We start from the raw sequence: 20,278 nt of genomic DNA, 5'->3' as shown, positions 1-20,278 counted from the left end.
AAGTTTGTTCAGATAACATGACACACAAAACAATGTTATAATACACTTAAAACTTCCTTCCTGAACTAATGCAGGGAATTTGTTATAAACAAAATATTAAGGGGCTGTTTAAGGGCCTTTTTGAGTCAGCCCCCTCATGCAATTTTGTTGAACAAATAAATACATTTGACTGACAAACTTGAAGTAGACAATGACCATCAGCTCATTGGCATTCAATCCTACCAGGTAACCCCCTTACTGTATCTCCTAAGTGAAGAGACATAATCATAACACTCCCATAAGGTATATTACAATCGTTGGTAATCATAATCTTTGCTTTAATACCTCACAAATCCTGCATTTATAATAACCACTTAATATTCTTTAAAACTGTAATTCCAAGAAAGAGTATTCATCAAATTTTCACTTTACTTTCTTTGAAAATTAGGTTTGTTACATATTGTACAAGAGATTGTTGACTTTTGTGTACCAAAACTCATTCAGATTCTTGCTTTTGTATTTTCAATTTCAATTTCTTTTATGGTTGCATACACTGTCACAGGCGAATACTGTATACTATAACTATGCATCCAGGGGTTGGGACATCACGCCAAATTAAATAACCTGCATAATTCAATGTATTTGAACTATGCACCCTGGGTAGGAACGTCTGTGGGATATTCTCCACCAAAGTTTTACTGACCCACAAACTCCACCTGATATTGACCTATTTAATGTTCACTTTTTGAGGACCTCCTCCATAACAGGACTGGTACAATCCATCAATCAATCATTCAAAATATTTAAGCTCAATTTAATCTTAGCAATAATAATTGTGTAGTACTTAAACAATAATGGTAAAGTGCCTATGCAGTCTTGAAATTAGTGTTCAAACCCCCTGTTGCACAAACCCTTGGGTGAGGTACTTTTGTGAACAAATTTCCCCTAAACCTGAAAATAAAAAGCAATATCTCTTTGGCATGCCATTAGCAAAAGAAGGTGGCAGTATTGCATACTTTATTACAGATTTTTTACACATTTTTTCATTTCATTTCTTTAGGCACGAGCGCCAAGGATATGCCAATACTAGTGAACTTAATCACTGTCCTACGTGGCATATCCAATTAACAACAGGGGACTTAATGGACCAGTACACCGGGGTAACCCCCTACTCTTCTCAAAGAATGTACTGGGTTCTTTAAAGTGCACACAAGCCAAATGCATGCACTAGGCCTACGAATTAAAGTCCTTCCTAGAAGACTTGTTCAACCACCGGAACCATTGGCAAGTGAGCCGTTCGAACCAGCGCCGATATTAGAACTGAAGGTTACAGTGCCCCTGACTTAACTGTTTGGCCAATCGACACGCCAACTCACAACTTTGGTAATACTAAGTCAATTCCAGAAAATGACCCATCATTTTCAAAGCTTATTAGAGGATACGAATATATTAGAAAGTTAATTTTGTTGCTTTGGCCATTGATTCTGGTTTTGGGATGGCATGTCTTATATATTCAAAACAATCATGTACAACCTATCAGTAAGAAATTAAATTTTTTAAAAGCATATCATTTTACACACCTGCTGATAAGTTTGCTGTAGTTTTTTCTCTGCCTCGACCGTAGTTCTTTGTTTAAAAGTTGCTCATATCGTAACTTTGAAATTTGTAAAATATTTTGTGATAAGGATACACATTGGTTGAGAATCCTCTGTAACAGGGATGTAACTTCTAGCTCAATTTTTGGTCGGAAAAGTGTTGAAAGAGACATCATCGTACAAAATAATTTCAGAGAATCTAAATTGTGGGTTGGTAGCTCATTCCTGAAAGAATTCAATATTTCAAAAAGTCTATAAATAAGATAATATATGTAAATAGGTTCTCATTTCATTGAATCACAGGATGTGTCATACTGTTATACCTGCATCTTATTTTAAACACATTTACTGTTAAAACATCTGACAGTGTAAATAGGTAAAACAACATAATTACTATATTGTAATTATTTAGTGATGTATATAATTCATAGAATCCAGTGATATATGCCCAATTAAAGGGTGTTTCATGGAATGCAATGAAAGACTTCAAGGTGAAAACCAATTACATCATAACAACTGTATACTGTATATTTTGTTCAGAGCAAAATAAATAGTAAAAGCCTATGTAGTAATTATACCTATTTAGACAGCTTCTAATGGCAAAATTGTTGCAGATATTTTCGGCAACATTTGATAACATTGTGGTAAGTTTGCTATCTGCTCCAGGTTCATATTCAAGTTGGCCAGGTTTGGGTAGTGGAATGTTCTCCCATTGCTCCAAGGATGTAAACAGCTCATCTAGGCTTCTTCTTAATATAGACTTCGGATGATATATTGATTTGTAACCTTTACTGCTACTTTCCAATGCTTCCAAAAATAGATTCTGAAATATAATAACAGATGATAGTGAATGAATCATAATTGCTATTTTTTTCTTTCAGATATAATGATTAAGCCATTGGTCCCATGTGCAATACATCCCATATGCATGTTAAAGAACATAATGCACACTTCGGATATTAGGGAATTGTCTTCCAGTATATTGCCTAATTTCCCACTGGAAATATGGACATTTGTGTACCTTTAAGGACCCTATGGCTATGACCTTTGACCCTGAACTTTTGAACTTTCACCACATTTTGAAAATATGTTAAGTCAAATTCTCTGGATATCAAAGTGCATGCAAAACCTGGTCTGGCTACTAGGGTACAAGAAATCCAGCCCACATTTTATGGGTGGTCGAGCATTTCCCCGACAGGTGGTCCATCGTACCCCGACAGATGGGCCATGCCCACATTAGCCATACCATGGATGGCACTCAGTCCCATTTAACCTCTACATGTCTGACAATGGCACTATCTGATGCACTGTCCCTGGCTTAGAAAACATTTCTAATTAATTTTTCCCAACAGATTTTACTATGATTCTCCGACGATTGGGCCCATCCACTGGCACCAACCCTGTTACATTTCTGATGTCCGGAAATATGTCCGACTGTAAAAATAAAGGTTTCTTCCACAAGAAGCGATCCAGGGTTCCCAACAAGAGGTCCTGTGACCCTTGCATCACTGACACTGCCACTAAGCAATAATTATTTCATAATAGTTATATAGTGGGTGCATATTATAATTTAAAAAATCCTAATAAATTAATCTATACATTTATGTCATTTAATATACAATATATCTGTATATACCAAAATAGTAATGGAAAGTTGTTACATGATTGATAAGTATTATGTTACTTGGGTTGAATTACAAAATATTGCATCATATAAAAAAATGCCCAATATAATCAAACAATTTTGTCTTCTAGTACACTCATTTAAACAATACATTCCTATTAGGCACAAATTCACAAATGTAAGCTAAATTATGAAAACACTATGAAATTCCAAGAGCCAAAAAAAAAATGTCTATGAATATCACAGAAAAAAATTAATGCTTTTTTAAAAACAAATTAATTCTTTAAAAATTATGATTAATGAAATGAATTACTTTTTAATGCTTTACTTTTCCTTATACAGAATATATTCAAAATGATGCAATCAGAAATATGAAGAAATTAATAAAAATGATGGCATATGCAAACATATATCATTGAGATTTGAATAATATGAATTAATAACATTTTTATATGTCAAGCACCTTCCTCAATGACCCTTTTGAATAATACATTGACATTGAAGCACTTTTTTCAAAGCTATAAATAGTTCTTTTTAAGTGCAATCAGAAAATGAAAGTAATTTATTTAAGGTTTAATGAATAATGGATTACATAATTCTAGGAATTAATTAACTATTGGTGTATTTTTTAACTTTCCAATCATAAAAAATATACAAATAAATCAAATAATACAAATTTTAATTTAAAAATTTTGAAATAAAATTCAGAAAAAGTAGAAAGTATATTTTAGATAAGCATTAGCACAATCCCATTCCTGAACGCCCTTAAGTTAAGCACCTCTTATGAAGCGAAAACAGGAAGCAAAGTTACTGCAATAGCATTAGTGCTATTTTAAGTTATATAAATAATTAACATTTTCCAAAAATGTGTAACTACACACTGGTAAATTGAATGGTATGAAACCATATCACTAGATTGAATGGTAGAAAACCACACCCCATAGACTGCATGGTACTAATCCCATATCCCTAGAGTGCATGGTATTAATCCACACCCCTGGAGTGCATGGTATTGAAACCACATCCCTAGAGTGCATGGCATGAAACACACACACACACCCCCCACCTCCCACCTCCCACCTCCCTTAGAGTGCATGGTATGAAACCACAACCCCACAGTGTATGGTACAAAACCATCCCCTAGAATGTATGGTACAAAACCATACCCCCACAATACATAGTATTAATCTGCCCACACCCCTAGAGTGCTTGGTATGAAACCACATCGCCAGAGTGCATCATACGAAACCACATCCCCAGAGTACATGGTATTAATCCCACATCCCTAGGGTGCATGGTATGAAACCAGGGCTCATAGAGTGCATGGTATGAAACCTCACCCCCAGTGTACATAATATGAAATATCAGAAAAAATCATTTCAAATACTGAACAACAAATGGTATAGTTTTATTACATGGTATAATAAAATGGTTCAATTTTAAACACTTACTGTTTTTGGATCTGTGGACTTCCTGTCTGTGAACAGGCAGGCCCATGACAAACAAACAAAAAGGACAAAGTCTGTGACATCCTTAGCAACATCAAAGAAGTTGATCTCACCATGACTAAGGTGGTTGCGTAGTCTGGGTCCATCTTGGTGAACCAAAAGATCCATCAACATCTCCTGTAGGACAAAATAGCAGACAATAAATGAATTACAGTATTAAAACGTATATGCATGTATAATACTGTTGAAATAAATTATTTAGAAAGATATTTATTTTAATGTATATAATATCATATTATGATAGTTATATCTTAAAGAGAAGACTCTCCTCCAAACAAATAGAAAGAAAAACTTAATAACATATAATGCAAAAATTAATAATAATAATTTAATAATAATGCATTAGGTTGGAAATCCAGGGCAGCCGCAGTGCAGGACCACCTGACTTTAACTACAACATATGACAGGCACATACAGAAACAAACATTGTGCGTAACCTGCCTAACTGTCAATATGAGGGTTATTCAATCAGACTTCAGTTAAAACACAACATTAGCCGAGTTTGAACCAGGGTCTTCAGGACAAGAAGCATGGAACAAAACCAATCAAGGTTGCTGGAGGTAATATTCTTCAGAAAAACTTTGAAACATTAGAAATAAGTAAATATAGCAATATAACCATGATTAACATTTTGATTGAATCACCAATTCATATGACTACAGTATAACAATTTCCTAAAATAGGATGAAAAAGAAAGTTAAAACTTGGTGGTGTCTCATTTTACTCACCGTGTATGGTGCTCCAACTTGGGCCATCAAAGCATTTTCCTTTTCTTCTGATAATCCTAAACATAACATCTGTATAGACAAAGACCATGATATTAATGTGAATACATACTGTACATAATATATGTACAGTATTTGTGAGATATCCTAATGTTAGTATTATGATATATTATTTATTAATCTATTTATCTCCGTACTATATAATTACAAATGGTACATAAAAAGCATTGTATTTGTAGATAGGTCCCATATTCAATACAAGATTTTAATAAACAAATCATTCAATGGAAGGTCTCCAGATTACTTCTCTTAAATGATAACATCATATATTTCAACATGCACTAATAAGATTCAAAGAAATATCAATAGTAGTGCAATTAAATTTTTTTATTTTTATTTATTTCAAATTTATTTCACGAGGGTAGCTCTAACAGCTGCACTACAGTAGTACAGCTGACTTGAAGAGGCCCTCAAAAGAAAAACAATACATAAAAATCTATACAATACATTAAGAATCCAAGTAAGTAAAAGCTTCATTACGGTAAAGTTCAAAAACAATATAATAAATAAAATATTGAATAAACATTGTAACATTCATTAAAAATACAATAAACTTTAAAATTCATTATAAAATTACAAGGTGATGGTTAAAATCAGAATTTTATTGCTTTTCTCTGAGATATAAGTTTATATTGCAATAACAATAATATGTTATATATTAAAAATATTAATGACATTAACGATAACAGGGGAGCGACAACGAACAACCATAATTAAAATATAGTATATGTTAGCATAAAAAGGTATACAGTAATAATATGATGATGATAATACCTTATTTAATATATTCAATTTAATAATACCCACCTCATCAAATGTCGTGAAAAGAACTGAAGTCTAAAATAAAGAATAAATGTATTTAATGAAATAACATAATCAAATGTTGAAACCAAGCAAAGTGTTTTACTTCAAGTATTCTAAACTTATGCTCTAAAATATAATTTTGTGTAAAAATATTAATATATAACAAATATACACTTTATCATATTTACTTTATTTCTTATTAATACTAAAGGTCTTGCATTTTGTGTTTAAACATGACAAACATATCTTAGCTGTTAAAGATGTTGAGGGCAGTCATCACTTCTGACAAATCACATGATGATACAATGTAAAAAAATATGGTGTTGAACCCAAGATCTTTCTATTATCCTTCAGATGCTTTACAAACTCGAAGAGGTTCCCACTTTTTGTATTGGACTTTTGGCCCATGGTTTTCTCTTTGACATTATATTTGTGTCAAAATTTTAATAATTAAATAAGTAAATAAACTGAGCCAAAAACCCAAGCTGCTATTAACATCTTCGATTTTCCAATTAGGACACATGTTAAATATATAAATCGCATGATACTCAACACCCTTTAAATTATCAAAATCGTATTATTTCTTATTATCCATATCATGGATATGGTTCGACTCACATCTACAGCAATGTGTATTTAGAAGTGTTGAAATGTATACACATCTAGATGTGTATAAGAGACAGGCGTAAAGGAGGGGCGCTATTGCAAAATAAGGCGATTATAGGTGATTTTTAACTACTTGACTGTGATTTTTTGTGACTGGGGGATGCGAGTACATTTTTTTGGGAGGGGCATGCACTCCCCGCGCCCCTTAGAAGTGGTTGGCGCATCGGTTGTGTCTTGGACTCCCAACCTTGAGGGCGGGGGTTCAAATCTCTCGCTGTGCAAGTCGCTTGTGTCCTTGGGCAAGGTTTATCTACGGTTGTCATCTCCACCCAGGAGTACAAGTGGAAACCTGGTAGGCTCAAACACAGCCTGCGCTGAATACAGCTGCAACATTATGGAATTCCCCATGGGGCTTGAGTGTGTGTTCCATATGTGCTTGATCCGGTGATCCAGGGGTAATAATGTAAGCGCATAGAGGTCCCTACAATATGGGCTATATAAGTCAACAATTATTAATATTAGATACGTTACTGATCTACAGTAGTATGTATCACTATTCTCTCATAAATAAGATTGCCGGAGTTCAGTCTCCACACTGATGATGGCAGTAGACCATGCGGAAATATGCTTGTTTCGTTGGGCCTATCAATAACTATGGCAAATTAAAAATCAGCATAAGCACGAAATGAGCATCATTTATTTTCATGTATCAGTAGTTTGCTACATCATTGATCTTTTGGTTAATATACATATTTGTTGTAATATTATTAATTGTACTTTGCTGATGTTATTATTTTTATTATTATTACTATATTTATTATTATCACTATTATTATTGTTGCTACTACTAGTTTTATTTTTTTTTTTCCTGATGTGCTTCTTTCTTCAAATTTACGTTAGATTAAGAAAAGGTGTTTTTTGAGTAAATTTTATACTTATTTCCTTCATTCCATTCTATCATTGATCTTTATATACTTTAATCTATTTCGGTTCCTCTTTTCTTACAAACCCAATTGAGTTTGTTGAGGGTTCCTTTTCGCCTTTTCTACATTTTACTGTACTTCCTTATGTCATTTTTTATTTGATGAATAAAGATTTTTGTATTTGTGTTTGTATTTTGTATTAATACTATAGCTTTTATATGGAGAACTACCACTACCAGTGATAAAACACAAACCCAAGATTTTCCAATAACTGTTCCGATGCACTACCAACTGAGCTTTCAAGCCAAGCTGGTTTACTTCATTGGATGCTCCCATTAGGACACATTTTTTAAGGTAATGCACAATACATGATAGTAACTTTACTACAGAGAAATACATCCACTTATGACATAAAGATGGAAAAACATTTTTGGGATATGAAACATCAGATATACAAATTATGATTTGGATGCCCTACAACTAAGCTATGTGGCCAAGCTACTATAAGTGGTGGTAGTCTCAATAATAATCCCTTGGATTTTCCCCTTAGGACATGATTCTATTTAAAAGGTATCGCATAATTTACTATGAACATTTACATACATCACATGAGAGTAACATTAGTATGGAGACCAACTACAGCAGTGATAAAGATAAGCATTACAAACTAAGACAGTTTTAACACCTATCTCAAGTTGCGGGACATGCTTACCTCAGCTGTTACAAGTCTTTGAGGACAGTCATTAACTCTGACAAACACTCTTCTAACACCTAACTCAAGTTGAGGGAGCAATAACATCACACACAATCCACATCTAATAAAAAAAAAAACAAAAAAAAATCATTGACTTTATCATTACTATTATTATTCCTGCGCTGTTTTTATAATTTGGAATTTACAAATAAAATTTAATTTGCAAATGTAGTATTCAAAAGTAAATTATGGGCATGTGCACAGATGTTGTATTGGTGCGCATTAGATGTATACCTCCTGAGATAGTGTAAAAAGGCAATGGCAGCTGGTTCTGAAATCTCCTGCAAATTGGCACATTCTCCTGCAAATTGGCACATTCTCCTGCAAATTGGCACGTTCTCCTGCGTTCCTATGAGTAATCTAAAGAGCCACATACTAACTCATCTCAGTAAAAATGTTTCTACTACTGTCTCATTATTGTGCAAAAATTAGCTGATCATCTGCATGTGCAAAAAAAACAATGTTTATATGGGCAGATCCAGGGGCTAAATAGGGTGTCTAGCCACAACAAAAAAAACCGCTAGATAAACAATTTTTTTCATTTGGTCCAGCTAAGGGCAACTTCTTTCACATTAGGTCCTATTACTCAATCAATGCTGGAATCATGATTATAATCATCATTTTTTTAAAATATTAACACAGAAAAACTCTGAAATTTGAATAAATATAACACGTTTCAAAAATTTAACATCATTAACAGCCTCTAAGAAACAAAAGATTTCTTGGGGAGGGTTCGCCATCTAGCCTTTAGTTAAACTACACCCCGGGTATTCAACCTTTTTAAGCTGAGGGCCGGCTCCAATTGTCGAGACCAGTGGCGGCCGAAATAAATTGTGTACATTTTCTTTTATAGTGGCGAATTCGAAATAGAAGGGGCCAGTGAACAACTTTCATAGATAGGGGAAAACTACCTCACCACGGTGGTTGAGGTTGACGTGAGCACATTTTTAACATATATACCTCTACATTTCAGGAAATTGCACTTTCAGACTCAAAAATAAGTTTTCAAAGCAGTGATTTCAACAGTATTTAACATGCCCCAAGCCTGCTAATGCCGAAAATGGTTAGAAATCGCATCACATACATCAGCTAATCCATTGTCCCCATTAGTCTACCCCTCCCCATGCCAATACCCTACACCACTAGATACAGTGAGCTACACTCAGAAAAAAACCATTCTTGTTAACATTGCTAGAGAGTAGGGGTGCCTATGTGGTGTTTCTCTAAACAGAGCTTTTTTTAGGCTAGGCCCAGGTAGGCCTAGGCCAGAATTTGAGGAATGCAACAAAACAGATGAAGATGAGACTTACTGTAGGCCTAATTAAATTCAATAGTTGACATGCTTTGTTTTAGATTAAAAAATAATAATGAACAAATCCCTGCGGAAAAGCGTCAAACCGACTGTCAACTTCACATGCTTGGCGTGTGTGTGTGTGGCCGCAGTTGGGCCGGTGTTGTTGTGTTGTACCTTAGCTGCGTATTCGCAGACGAAAACATGGTTGTATGTTTTTAAAAAATGAGTGCGATGTTGAATATAGTATCTGTGAGTAGTACTACGGCTAGCAGACAAGAAAAGGCACGTGCTGATTGACGTTCTAATTGGAGTTCAGGGATTACCCTGTCCTGTGCCACCTTCGTTCGTCTCAGTTGTATTTTTTGTCTTTTACTGTGGTGGTGTCATTGTTGGCAGTTATTTAGTTATTTTTATTCAAGAGTAAAATTAAAACAAATATTTCTTTTATAATGCGTTTGTCTCTATATTGTTACTTGTATCTTGCGTTTTGTAATACGCGCACGAGCAGTGCAGGTTTAATGAGACAATACATGCATTAAATGCCTTGCGCTTTATTGTTTCTTTTGACAGCGTCAAGCGCGCAACGCGTCGCGCGGTATCTTCAATAGAAGGTTACAGCTATTCATGTACCCAGCCGCATTGTTTGCCGTAATTTCACATGTTTGACGATTTCCATGATGAATGTGTATGTCACTGATTCATGTGCACTCATTTATTTATTTGTCCATTTACACACGTTATATTTCAATTAATAATTAAAAGTGAAAAACTTAAAAATACAAAATTTAAAAAAATTATGGACAATATAGAATAACATTAACAAAATGAAAAAAAAGAAGAAAAAAAAAGAAATAAAACATAAATCAGGTTTCGTAAATTTTTAATAATCTTCCTGCCCCGGACCATGCTCTCATAATAAAACACTTGAATGGTCACAATTTCAACTTTAACGTGTCTCATATAATTAAAAAGAGGTAGTTCAGACAGGAATCACATGTCATGTCCATGATACAAATCAATTCAATAAAATTTCAAAATGAAGCATAATCCTTGAATATAAAAAAATCAACTTTTACTCAAGTGATAGCAGAATATAAATTAATTCCATATATCTGTCACAGTAAAATGTAAAACCAACCTTTCATCATAAAAGTATTCCAAAGCTTTCTCCCATATGGTAAGCATATTTCTAGGAATGAAGCTTGTTCTATTTAAGACATCCATCAAAATGTCCTTCTCTATATCTTTAGTAACTGCAAGTATAAAGATTTTTTGTCAATCAAAATAAATGTAGCATTGAATATTATAAAAAATATTTACTTGGTTGAGGAGCATGGTTCAAATCATAACCAGCGGTGATTTGCATGCTGCACTATGTCCCGAGATGAAGTCAAGGGACATAGTACAGCCTAAATATTGTTTTATATACCACTACAATGTGTAGGCATAGGAGGGCATGGCTAAAACTATTAACCAATCACATGCCTGTAGTCGGTTTATAATATTAAATACTGAATAACCCAACCTTTGCTCAAGCACCATCATAATAGTTGATTATTTACGGAAAATATCTAATACCATGTTTGGTATGTTGTTTACTTGATAATTAATGATTATGGAATTGGAGAAGTAAATATAATTAATGATATACATACCTTCAGTAATTTTGCATGTTTGAGAGACATTGGGAAAAGTGAGCCATGGACGATGAGGTAGCTCGGCTGGGTCTACATTACAGGAAAGTAATTCTCCCAAGCTTGCGGTAACAAAGAGCAAAAAGTAAGCATACCTATTTTTGAAGGTAAGGATGAAACAACAAATTCTTAAAATTGTCACAAATTATTGTAAAAATTATTATATTTATTTGAATGTAAACATCCTGAAGTATGCAGGCTTTCTGTACAGCATCAGTCACACACTATAGACTAAAAATTGTAACCAAATTTTTTAACAAGCCCCTTAGGGCTTCATAGGGGTTCCCTTTTGTATCCGGTTTTTCAATTTTTCTTTATTTTACTGTATATGTCTTCTACTGACAAATTGAATTTTTGTATTGTATTTTATTTTACATAATGCACCTTATCTGACTTTCTTGGGATCACTCTGAAAAAAAAACTTGTCTACAGTAATAATAAATCACCCTCATACATATCCAACCTGATTAAACTTCGCTCCACCACTTGTTCTAGAGCATTAACATGAACATCTAGTTCATCTACATTATTCATCCCTTTATGTCGTACAAGAACGTGTGTATTTTGTGCTTTACAAATCCAAATTATTATTATTATTATTACAGTCATCATCGTCTGCCTAGATTGTAACAGACATGTTTAACCAGATTGCGACATTACCCATTCCTCACTACATATAACACACTGCATCTCCCATTCCTCACTACATCTCACACATTGCAATGTTCTACACTACTACTGTAGGAACCACTGGTGGTGGCAACAAGCCAAAATTATGGTTGCCAACGATGAACTTTAGCTAAAAATAGCACAACCGCGCCACCGATGTGCACTGTCGTTTGAACAATTTTGGCGGAGAACAAGTTTCTTGTCAGCAATGTAAACAAACTATTATTTAACTACTATCCTAGTTAAAAACAGTGAAGAATAGCCGATCGTTTGTGATACACAGTGATTCGAAGGTAAGTTTCATGACAGTAAGCGTCTCAATGAGAGGGGGGTTCGAGACCATCCCTGTACAAGTCGCTTGTGTCCTTGGACAGGACACTTTATATAATTAATAAATAATTATAATACAGTAATTAATTAAATAATTAATTGTAATTGTGTAGTTTTATATAGCACCACATCATCTAACATAAGATGCTCAGGATGCTTGATATGTGGATTAGGAACTCGATCAATGACTTCCCTCTCCCCTTCGTGCCTATGCTCTACCCGTTAACCCAGTACTAGCAACTCTCGTCATCCACCACAGGCGCTGTCTGTTCCAGTACACCGGTGTATCCCCCCACTCGTCTTGAAGGATGTATTGGGTTCTTTATAGTGCACGCAAGCCATTGTATATACTTTATAGTCCTTATCCGTGAAGACCACCAGAACCACAGGCAAGTGTGCTGTTCGAACCAGCGCCGATATTATGGCTGTAGCTTGCAGCACCCCTGCTAACCGCTTGGCCATTTGATTCGCCCAAATGCGTTTCTCTTCCCCCACACCCTAGGAGTGTACGTGGGAAACTGGTAGAATCTAGTACCAAGAACTAATTCTAGCGACTTACGGAATTGTGCTCCCAAAGAAGCTGAGGATGTGTCCCATAGGTGTTTGGTCCAGTCACTGGGGGTAAAGCGCTGTAAAGCGCATAGAGCCAGATAATGTACTAGAATTACTTTAAATGAGTATAATATGGTAATATACAGTATGCTTAATTACAAAGGTGTTAAACCATACAGTAAAAAGCATAACTGAGCCTAAACTGTATGCTTAAACATAGGCTTGATATATCAACTAGCCAAAATAACGTAAATTCAGTCGGACTATACTTCATTATTATCATTGTTACCCTTGTTAATTAAAGGTACAAATGTAGATTGTTATCTAAATAACAAAAGGCTAACATCCTTCTTATCTCAGAAAACTTCATTTTATTTTTAAAATTTTTTAATTAAGTAATCTAAAGTGGTCGTCTTCCTTCTTCCGGTTTTACTAAAGTCATCATAAATCCGATATTTGAAATATAGCGTCAATGGATAAAAACCCTTTTCATTCTTGAAGGATATAAACAAATATAACAGGTAAATAACTTACATGATGTTAAGACTGTGTGTATTTAGTGATATTGGCAAGTTTAAACACTATTTATAACTAGTGCTGTTGCGTCGCTAAAAACTTTTCGTGCTGGTCGCTCTCGATACCCTCTATAGTTTCAATCATGCCAGGCTAATGGCTATATTAGCATTGCTGATGAACATGTGACCACTGAACAGCTAATATATTATTGAGAAGAAAAGACTCAAAGAGTAGATTAGCTCCACTTTAAAGCTACAAAGAGCTGAGTGCATATCAAAAATTAAAAAATGGCTCTATACTTACATGATAGGAATTTCAGCAGGGGCTGCAAATCCATGCCATAATATATTCCTCAAATTGAGACTTGTTGGAGGACCAATCAAGATATGTAGGATATGTATCTATAGATTGAAAGAAAAAGTCATGACAATCTGTTCAGACTGCAAACGACAATCAGCTAACGGCATCATGTCGTCTACCGCTCACAGGAAGCAGAGTTGGATTTGTCGTACGAAGCAGTGAGTGCCCGGCTTCAAGCTACATTTACACAAGACACGATTACGACACAATGACGACACAATACAGATGCGCGCAGTGTTCAAGAATACAAATTACTACTATGTCAATGAGGTTTCGTTATCGTGCCTAGTGTAAATCTAGCCTTAGAGCAGTGGCGGCTCCATGATTTCCCCGACAGGGGGGTCCAAGGTCCCCGGGGGGAGACAATGTCCCCGACGTGGGCGTGGTCAGGAGTCGCTAAAAACCTTTCAAAAGTGGTCTAGGGGATGTATCCCCCGAAAATTTAGGGGTTTCAAAGGCTTATTTGATCAATTTTAGAGTCTATTAATCTGTACAAAATATATACAAATTTTTTAATTTTTTCTCCCCGACAGGGGGAAGGCCCCCTAGCCTCCCCACCCCGTAGCGCCGCCAATGCTTTAGAGTCCCATGAAAAAGTTCTTTACTTTCATTAAAATTTATAACATAGGACAATAGTTTCAAAAATATATGTTGTATTTTAGTGTTTGTTTTATTTTGTACCTATTTGCCATGGCTTGAAATAAACATTTTTTTTTTTTTAATGAAAAACTGATAATGGGTGACCTTCCTGAAAACTTACTGCAGTTGGTCCAAGTATTGTACTGAGCTCAGGTGTTACCAAGAGGTCCTTCAACATTGCTGGGCATGGTCGGTTTTTTGTCAGGTACACCTGAAAAACATTAGGTCACAATATTTCAAATGCTTACTAATTTAGTCTCCAGAACACACACCCTGTGTGGCAAATGTGCGGAGCTAGGCTGAATTTGAAACACTACAGTCATTACTGGTTATGTATCAAATAGCCAGATGTCATGAAAATGGTTTGTATTTCTCAACTGAAAAGCTTAACTAAGAGCTGCAACGTGTGGGGTAATGTTTCGCTATTAAATGTGCACAACCAAAGCTTATAATTACTGTTTGTGGGCAAATTTCAAGATATTAAATTTTTTGTGATGTCACTATATTATAACAACAAGATCCTTCTGGAAACATAGTTGTCATGTGATGTTATTGTTTGCACACATTTTCTATTCACTAGACATTTCCCCAGCTGTTTGGATTTATAACACTGTGGTTGCTACTCAACTAAATAAGCCTACTACATGCCAAAACAAATCACCCTAGTTACTTTGCTTCTGCAATCAATTTGTTGAGAGATTGAAGATTCACTTCAAGAATACAAAATACAATATAAACTACTTTTTAAAATCATAAAACTATCAACTTAAAAATAATGACTGGTTGAGATAAAAACGATATTCAGGACTAAAATTGTTATATTAAAATTACTTACATCACCAAGAGCTCTTTCCAATGCTGCAGTTGATAACAGAAGACTTACATTGGTTGCACTGTTACACTTGGATTGTAACACTTCAAAACATTCAAAGAACACCTACAATATGATGAAATATTACATAGTACACTTATTCATCCAAAGAATATGAAGTTATGTCAAATCATATTACTAAAAAGGTAATAAAACTACAAACACGCCATCCTGTATATTCAAATTAGGTTCAAATTTGAAAAACTGGTAACATTAATAGGTCCCTCCAAACTTTGGTAACTTTGGCATTCTTTTTTTTTAGATTCTAGATTTTCAGTAGCTGTACTAATACATCATGATGGGAATTTTCAAAGTTTGTTAAAGTCAGGCTCCGGAGGAAAAACAATTTTTGATATGTTGTAGAACTGAAAAAGGTTGTTTGATGAAAAACTGAGCAACGTTGAATGAGATACAGATTTTTGAATATTTAAAAACTGGGGGAAAAGGTGTAAAAATGGTCGGTAACGCCCCTTTTTCCCCCAGTTTTTAAATATTCAAAAATCTGTAGCTCGTTCACCGTTCCCCAGTTTCCGTCAAACAACTTTATTCTGTCTTAGAAAAATCAGTTCTGTTCTACATATCAAAACATTTTTTTTTCTCCAGAGTCTGACTTTAATAGTCTCTAAGAATATATTTTCCTTTGCTTTGCACTATGAATGTGATATGTTATGATAATTATTACTTGTTTACCTCCTTTTGTCCAGTCCAATGAAGGTTATCAGAATATTTCTCTTTAAACTCTTCAATGGTGAGTGTTTGCATCCAGTGGCATACAGACACACAGATTGGTTGCAACCTTTCGACATGTTCTGTGTAGCTGCTTGGAAACTCCTCCAAACCTGAACCAGAAAAATATTTAGCATGGAAAATAATAAAAGGATTACAATATCACAATATTTCAATAAACCGTATACAGAGGCAGATCTAGGAATTTGAAATAGAGGGGAATCAGAGAGAATTTTAAATATGGAGGTTGCAGACCACCTCAGCCAACTTTACCGGGTTCCCAGACACCCTTGAAACCCCCTATGGTAACAATATTACTCATATCCACCATTGCAAATTGCCAATTTGATCTCATATTTAGCCATTTCTTTTTCAATCATCAACAAATTACCTTTCAATGTATGTTGCAAGGCCTGCCAATGGATCGTCCCCTGAGGAAGCTGGAGACAGTCTGTTGTCTTTGCATCTTCACATGGGTCTTGTCCAGTTCCACATACCAACTGTTTGACATTCTCTGACAAGAAACTTGCTTCCATCATAACATTTTCTGAAACACTTGTTTGCATAATTATGTTAATGTTACAGTGGGCTTTTGTACTTCAACAGACTTGCAGACAGTCAAAATGTATTATAATATTAAGAATACTCTTTTTTTGTTTATCCAAAATAATAATAAAATGTTCCTGATACTTTTAATATGTATCTTTCTATACTGTACAAGAGAAAAAAAATATATTGACAATCCAACTCAATTAGTTAAAATAAGCAGCAAAATAATTTCATGCAGGAAATATGATTATATATCACCAATCTAAACCATCAGCATAACAATCACCGTTTGACAAAAACTTTCAGAGCAGTTGCTGCAAGCTAAAAACGGTTGGGCTCTCAACCTTGAGATCAGTTATTATTTCAAGTTAATCTTCTGATGACGGTCAAAGTAATTGAGGCAACAAACCAGTGGGTTTTCACAACTCTATTTTAAAAATTTATTGAAAGTGAAGCACAATATAAAATTTAGTTTTTTTATTGTCTACTCACCATGCAAACCTTTAATAACTGATCATCAAATCTTCATAAAGTTATTTTTGTTTTGATAAGTAAATTTATCATAATAAAAAACGTTTCCGTATCCTAGGCAATGGACGTCATTTTATGAATTTAACCTTCCGGAAAAAGTCTTTGTTTCCTAGGCACCATAGAAAAAAACGGATGGAAGGGAAAAGGCACGATGGAACTAAATTTCTGTAATAAGTGACGAAATGGGATTAAATATCAATGTCACCCCCCAGAGCTCTGCTAGTGTTGTTCCAATAAAAGTACACTTCTTAATTCCCATGCCCGACAAGCGTACGATTTACAGAATTTATCAAATAATGCAATATCATTAACAGGTGTTCATGATAAACATTATTGAGACGTAAGACGTACTGAAGTGTCGCACCTGTCTCTTATACACATCTAGATGTGTATAAGAGACAGTTATTATTTTAATTATTTTATTATTATTATTATTATTATTATCACACAGGCTGCTATAGCAGCCTGTGTGAATTTGAATTCAACCCGTTGATCAGGGTCCCAGTTTGACTTGCACATTTTGTTGACAACGCTTGTTCATTGAGTATTTCTATCTGGCTGGTTCGAATGCCAGTCAAGTCGCCTCCCTGTCAAGTCGCCTCTTACAATGTCGCCCCCTACAAAGTCGCCCCTAACCAGGCTGTCTCTTATACACATCTAGATGTGTATAAGAGACAGAGTCGCCCCCTATTAACCAAGTTGCTCTTTTGACTAATACTGATTATTATTAACTACCGTAACCTTCGAACCTTATTTAGAACTTATCTAGGCCTAGTAGAGATCTGGCTAGCTAGGTTGATAATTTGTACAAAGTGTTGAGTGTCAACTTTTTGTTTGTTTCTTGCAGTGCCCAGAAGTGAAAGTCAAGTGTACAGTACATAGTTTTTCTTTTGCTTTTAAATCTTATGTTTGTTGTATGTTTGGCCTCTTGGAAGACCAATCTTTGTAAAAAGACTAAAATGAATTTCAGTAAATAAATAATGCTGTTATTATTATTTTTAGTTATATTTATTTATGGATTATTCATAATAAAGGCCTATGCATGTTGGTACGATATTGATTTAATTTGTTAAATCAAATATACATTTACATTTGAATTTTAAAATATACATGTTGCACTGCTATCGCATGTTTTTGCGCATAAAAATAGTGTTTCTTTTCGTCTTGTTTTATAGTTAGTTTTATGTATTTAATGTTATTAACACTATATTTTACTATATTTCCATTTATTTGTGTATTTTATAAACATGATCAGCAGATAGCAGATGATTCAAAGTTTATGGTTACATGTATGATGTAGGTGAACACCTGTGATAGGCCTACTTTCTCTGTTTGCACCTAAAAATAGCTAGTCGTCTATATTTAACACCTGACCTACTTCTGTCTTTGCGGTAATGCGCCCACATTCCTGAAGGCAGCGTACAAAGAATGTGTTTGCTTACCCTATTCAAGAGTACCATGACCTTGTTTGGTTGTGGGAATGTTTCTTTCGATTTTTGTTTATTGTTAGTTACCAGGCAACTACAGGTAATAGGCCTCAAAGTAGTAAATTTTTCAAGCTTTAAAAAGAAGCCCGACCATGAAATGGCCACCAACATGCATGTATATGCATTTATATATTTAAAACTATAATTTTATTATATTTCCATTTATTGGTGTATTTTATAAACATCAGAATATGTACAGTATCAAAAATGAAAATAAAACAAACGAGACAATGCAAACCTTGTGTCTGCTTCACCTCAAGAGTACCGTAGGAAGATTTGTGAGAACGTTTCTTTATACAAATTATGCTCTAATTTCAATATGCAAATATAGAAACAGGCCTAGCAAGTTGAGTGATTTTGTTGGGCTTTATGATCATAAAAGAAGCCTGAAACGGCCACTTATAAATAAAAATATTGATAATTTTATATGGAAAATATAAATACAGTATGAAATACTCTATATCATTTATTTTCATTCATTACACATCATTCAGTATATTCATTAATTTATATGTATTATTATAAACATGATCAGAACATTTGTGGTAAATGGAAACGTAACAGACAAGAAAACAAAATTATGTAAATCTAATCTATTGACTACTGTACTTAATTCATAAATCTCCATTTAATTTAAGCATTAACAAACATGCTATCAAAATATATATCGCAAGAAACAGAACATATCTCTCAAAACAAGTTGCTGAGATTAGTTTAATCTTTTAGCTACCTTTTTTTCTGCTTTTTTAATGTGTTTTATCTGTGTTTTTAAATTTTGTGGTGCTGTGTCTTGTTCAATTTTTTCTCTTCTGTACATTCTGATAACAATTTTATCTGTATACTGTAAATTGTAAACTTCTCGCAATTCAGTATTTTACTGCCAGTTGAAGTTATTAAAGAAATCTGAATCTGAACAAGTTAACTTAGTAATATTTGCATTGTTTCTGTTAAAAAAAGAAAATAACACCACTGTAAATCCAGTAATAACATCAAACTTTAATATTATATTACAAATAATTGTTAATAAATTAATGGTACTTACAGTAATTTAAGTTTGGAAAAACGCTAGGCCTAGGCCTATATATAATCATGTTAGAAGGTTAAATAATAATAATCAATATTGGTCAGGGGGGGGGGGGCGACTTGACTGGATTCCAGCTGGTTCATTATTAGCAAAAAAGTAATTAATTAGGTATATTTAATTTAGGCCTAGGCCTAGGCCTATTTCTCCAAAAGTAAAACTTTTTACATTTTTCAATTATAGTATTATTCTATTAAGCCAAGGGGCCTTGCTAGGCGTATAGCCTAGGCATTTATATAAGTAAAAATTACCAGCTGTTGCATCATCATACTTCAATGACGAGTTTAGTTCGTCGCGACCCTTCCTGTCTTGTTGCGAATCCTTGTTGCAATGTTTCTTCAGGCTGGCTAGGCCCAGTCCCTATAACTACCCATTTGACTGGAATACTTTAAATAACAGAC

At 34.2% G+C, this 20,278-nt stretch overlaps 1 protein-coding gene across 5 annotated transcripts in view; it reads right to left on the bottom strand.

Annotated features, from left to right (window-relative positions):
• The window catches only part of LOC117113572 (endoplasmic reticulum membrane-associated RNA degradation protein-like), a 36,813-nt gene that overhangs the window by 16,352 nt on the left and 183 nt on the right, over positions 1–20,278 (bottom strand). For 4 of the 5 annotated variants that reach the window (XM_033256947.1, XM_033256956.1, XM_033256972.1 and 1 more), the window contains exons 2-14: positions 16,621–16,784; positions 16,194–16,342; positions 15,468–15,569; positions 14,754–14,843; positions 13,937–14,034; positions 11,528–11,661; positions 11,011–11,125; positions 8,537–8,639; positions 6,299–6,328; positions 5,435–5,503; positions 4,650–4,823; positions 2,153–2,397; positions 1,560–1,799 (exon numbers count right to left, since the gene is read on the bottom strand). In XM_033256947.1, coding sequence (XP_033112838.1) covers positions 1,560–1,799; positions 2,153–2,397; positions 4,650–4,823; positions 5,435–5,503; positions 6,299–6,328; positions 8,537–8,639; positions 11,011–11,125; positions 11,528–11,661; positions 13,937–14,034; positions 14,754–14,843; positions 15,468–15,569; positions 16,194–16,342; positions 16,621–16,768 — 1,697 coding nt within the window. In that variant the 5' untranslated portion in view covers positions 16,769–16,784. Of the gene's footprint in view, positions 1–1,559; positions 1,800–2,152; positions 2,398–4,649; positions 4,824–5,434; positions 5,504–6,298; positions 6,329–8,536; positions 8,640–11,010; positions 11,126–11,527; positions 11,662–13,936; positions 14,035–14,753; positions 14,844–15,467; positions 15,570–16,193; positions 16,343–16,620; positions 16,785–20,128; positions 20,277–20,278 lie in introns of those variants that run through there. The other variant, XM_033256964.1, reaches the window with a different exon arrangement.

This window comes from Anneissia japonica, unplaced genomic scaffold, assembly GCF_011630105.1.
Source record: "Anneissia japonica isolate Jap-2015-1 unplaced genomic scaffold, ASM1163010v1 scaffold287877_len585272_cov192, whole genome shotgun sequence".
NCBI lineage: Eukaryota > Metazoa > Echinodermata > Crinoidea > Comatulida > Comatulidae > Anneissia > Anneissia japonica.
Note: the sequence above shows the minus strand (reverse complement) of the source record. Positions and strands in the feature narration are given on the sequence as shown.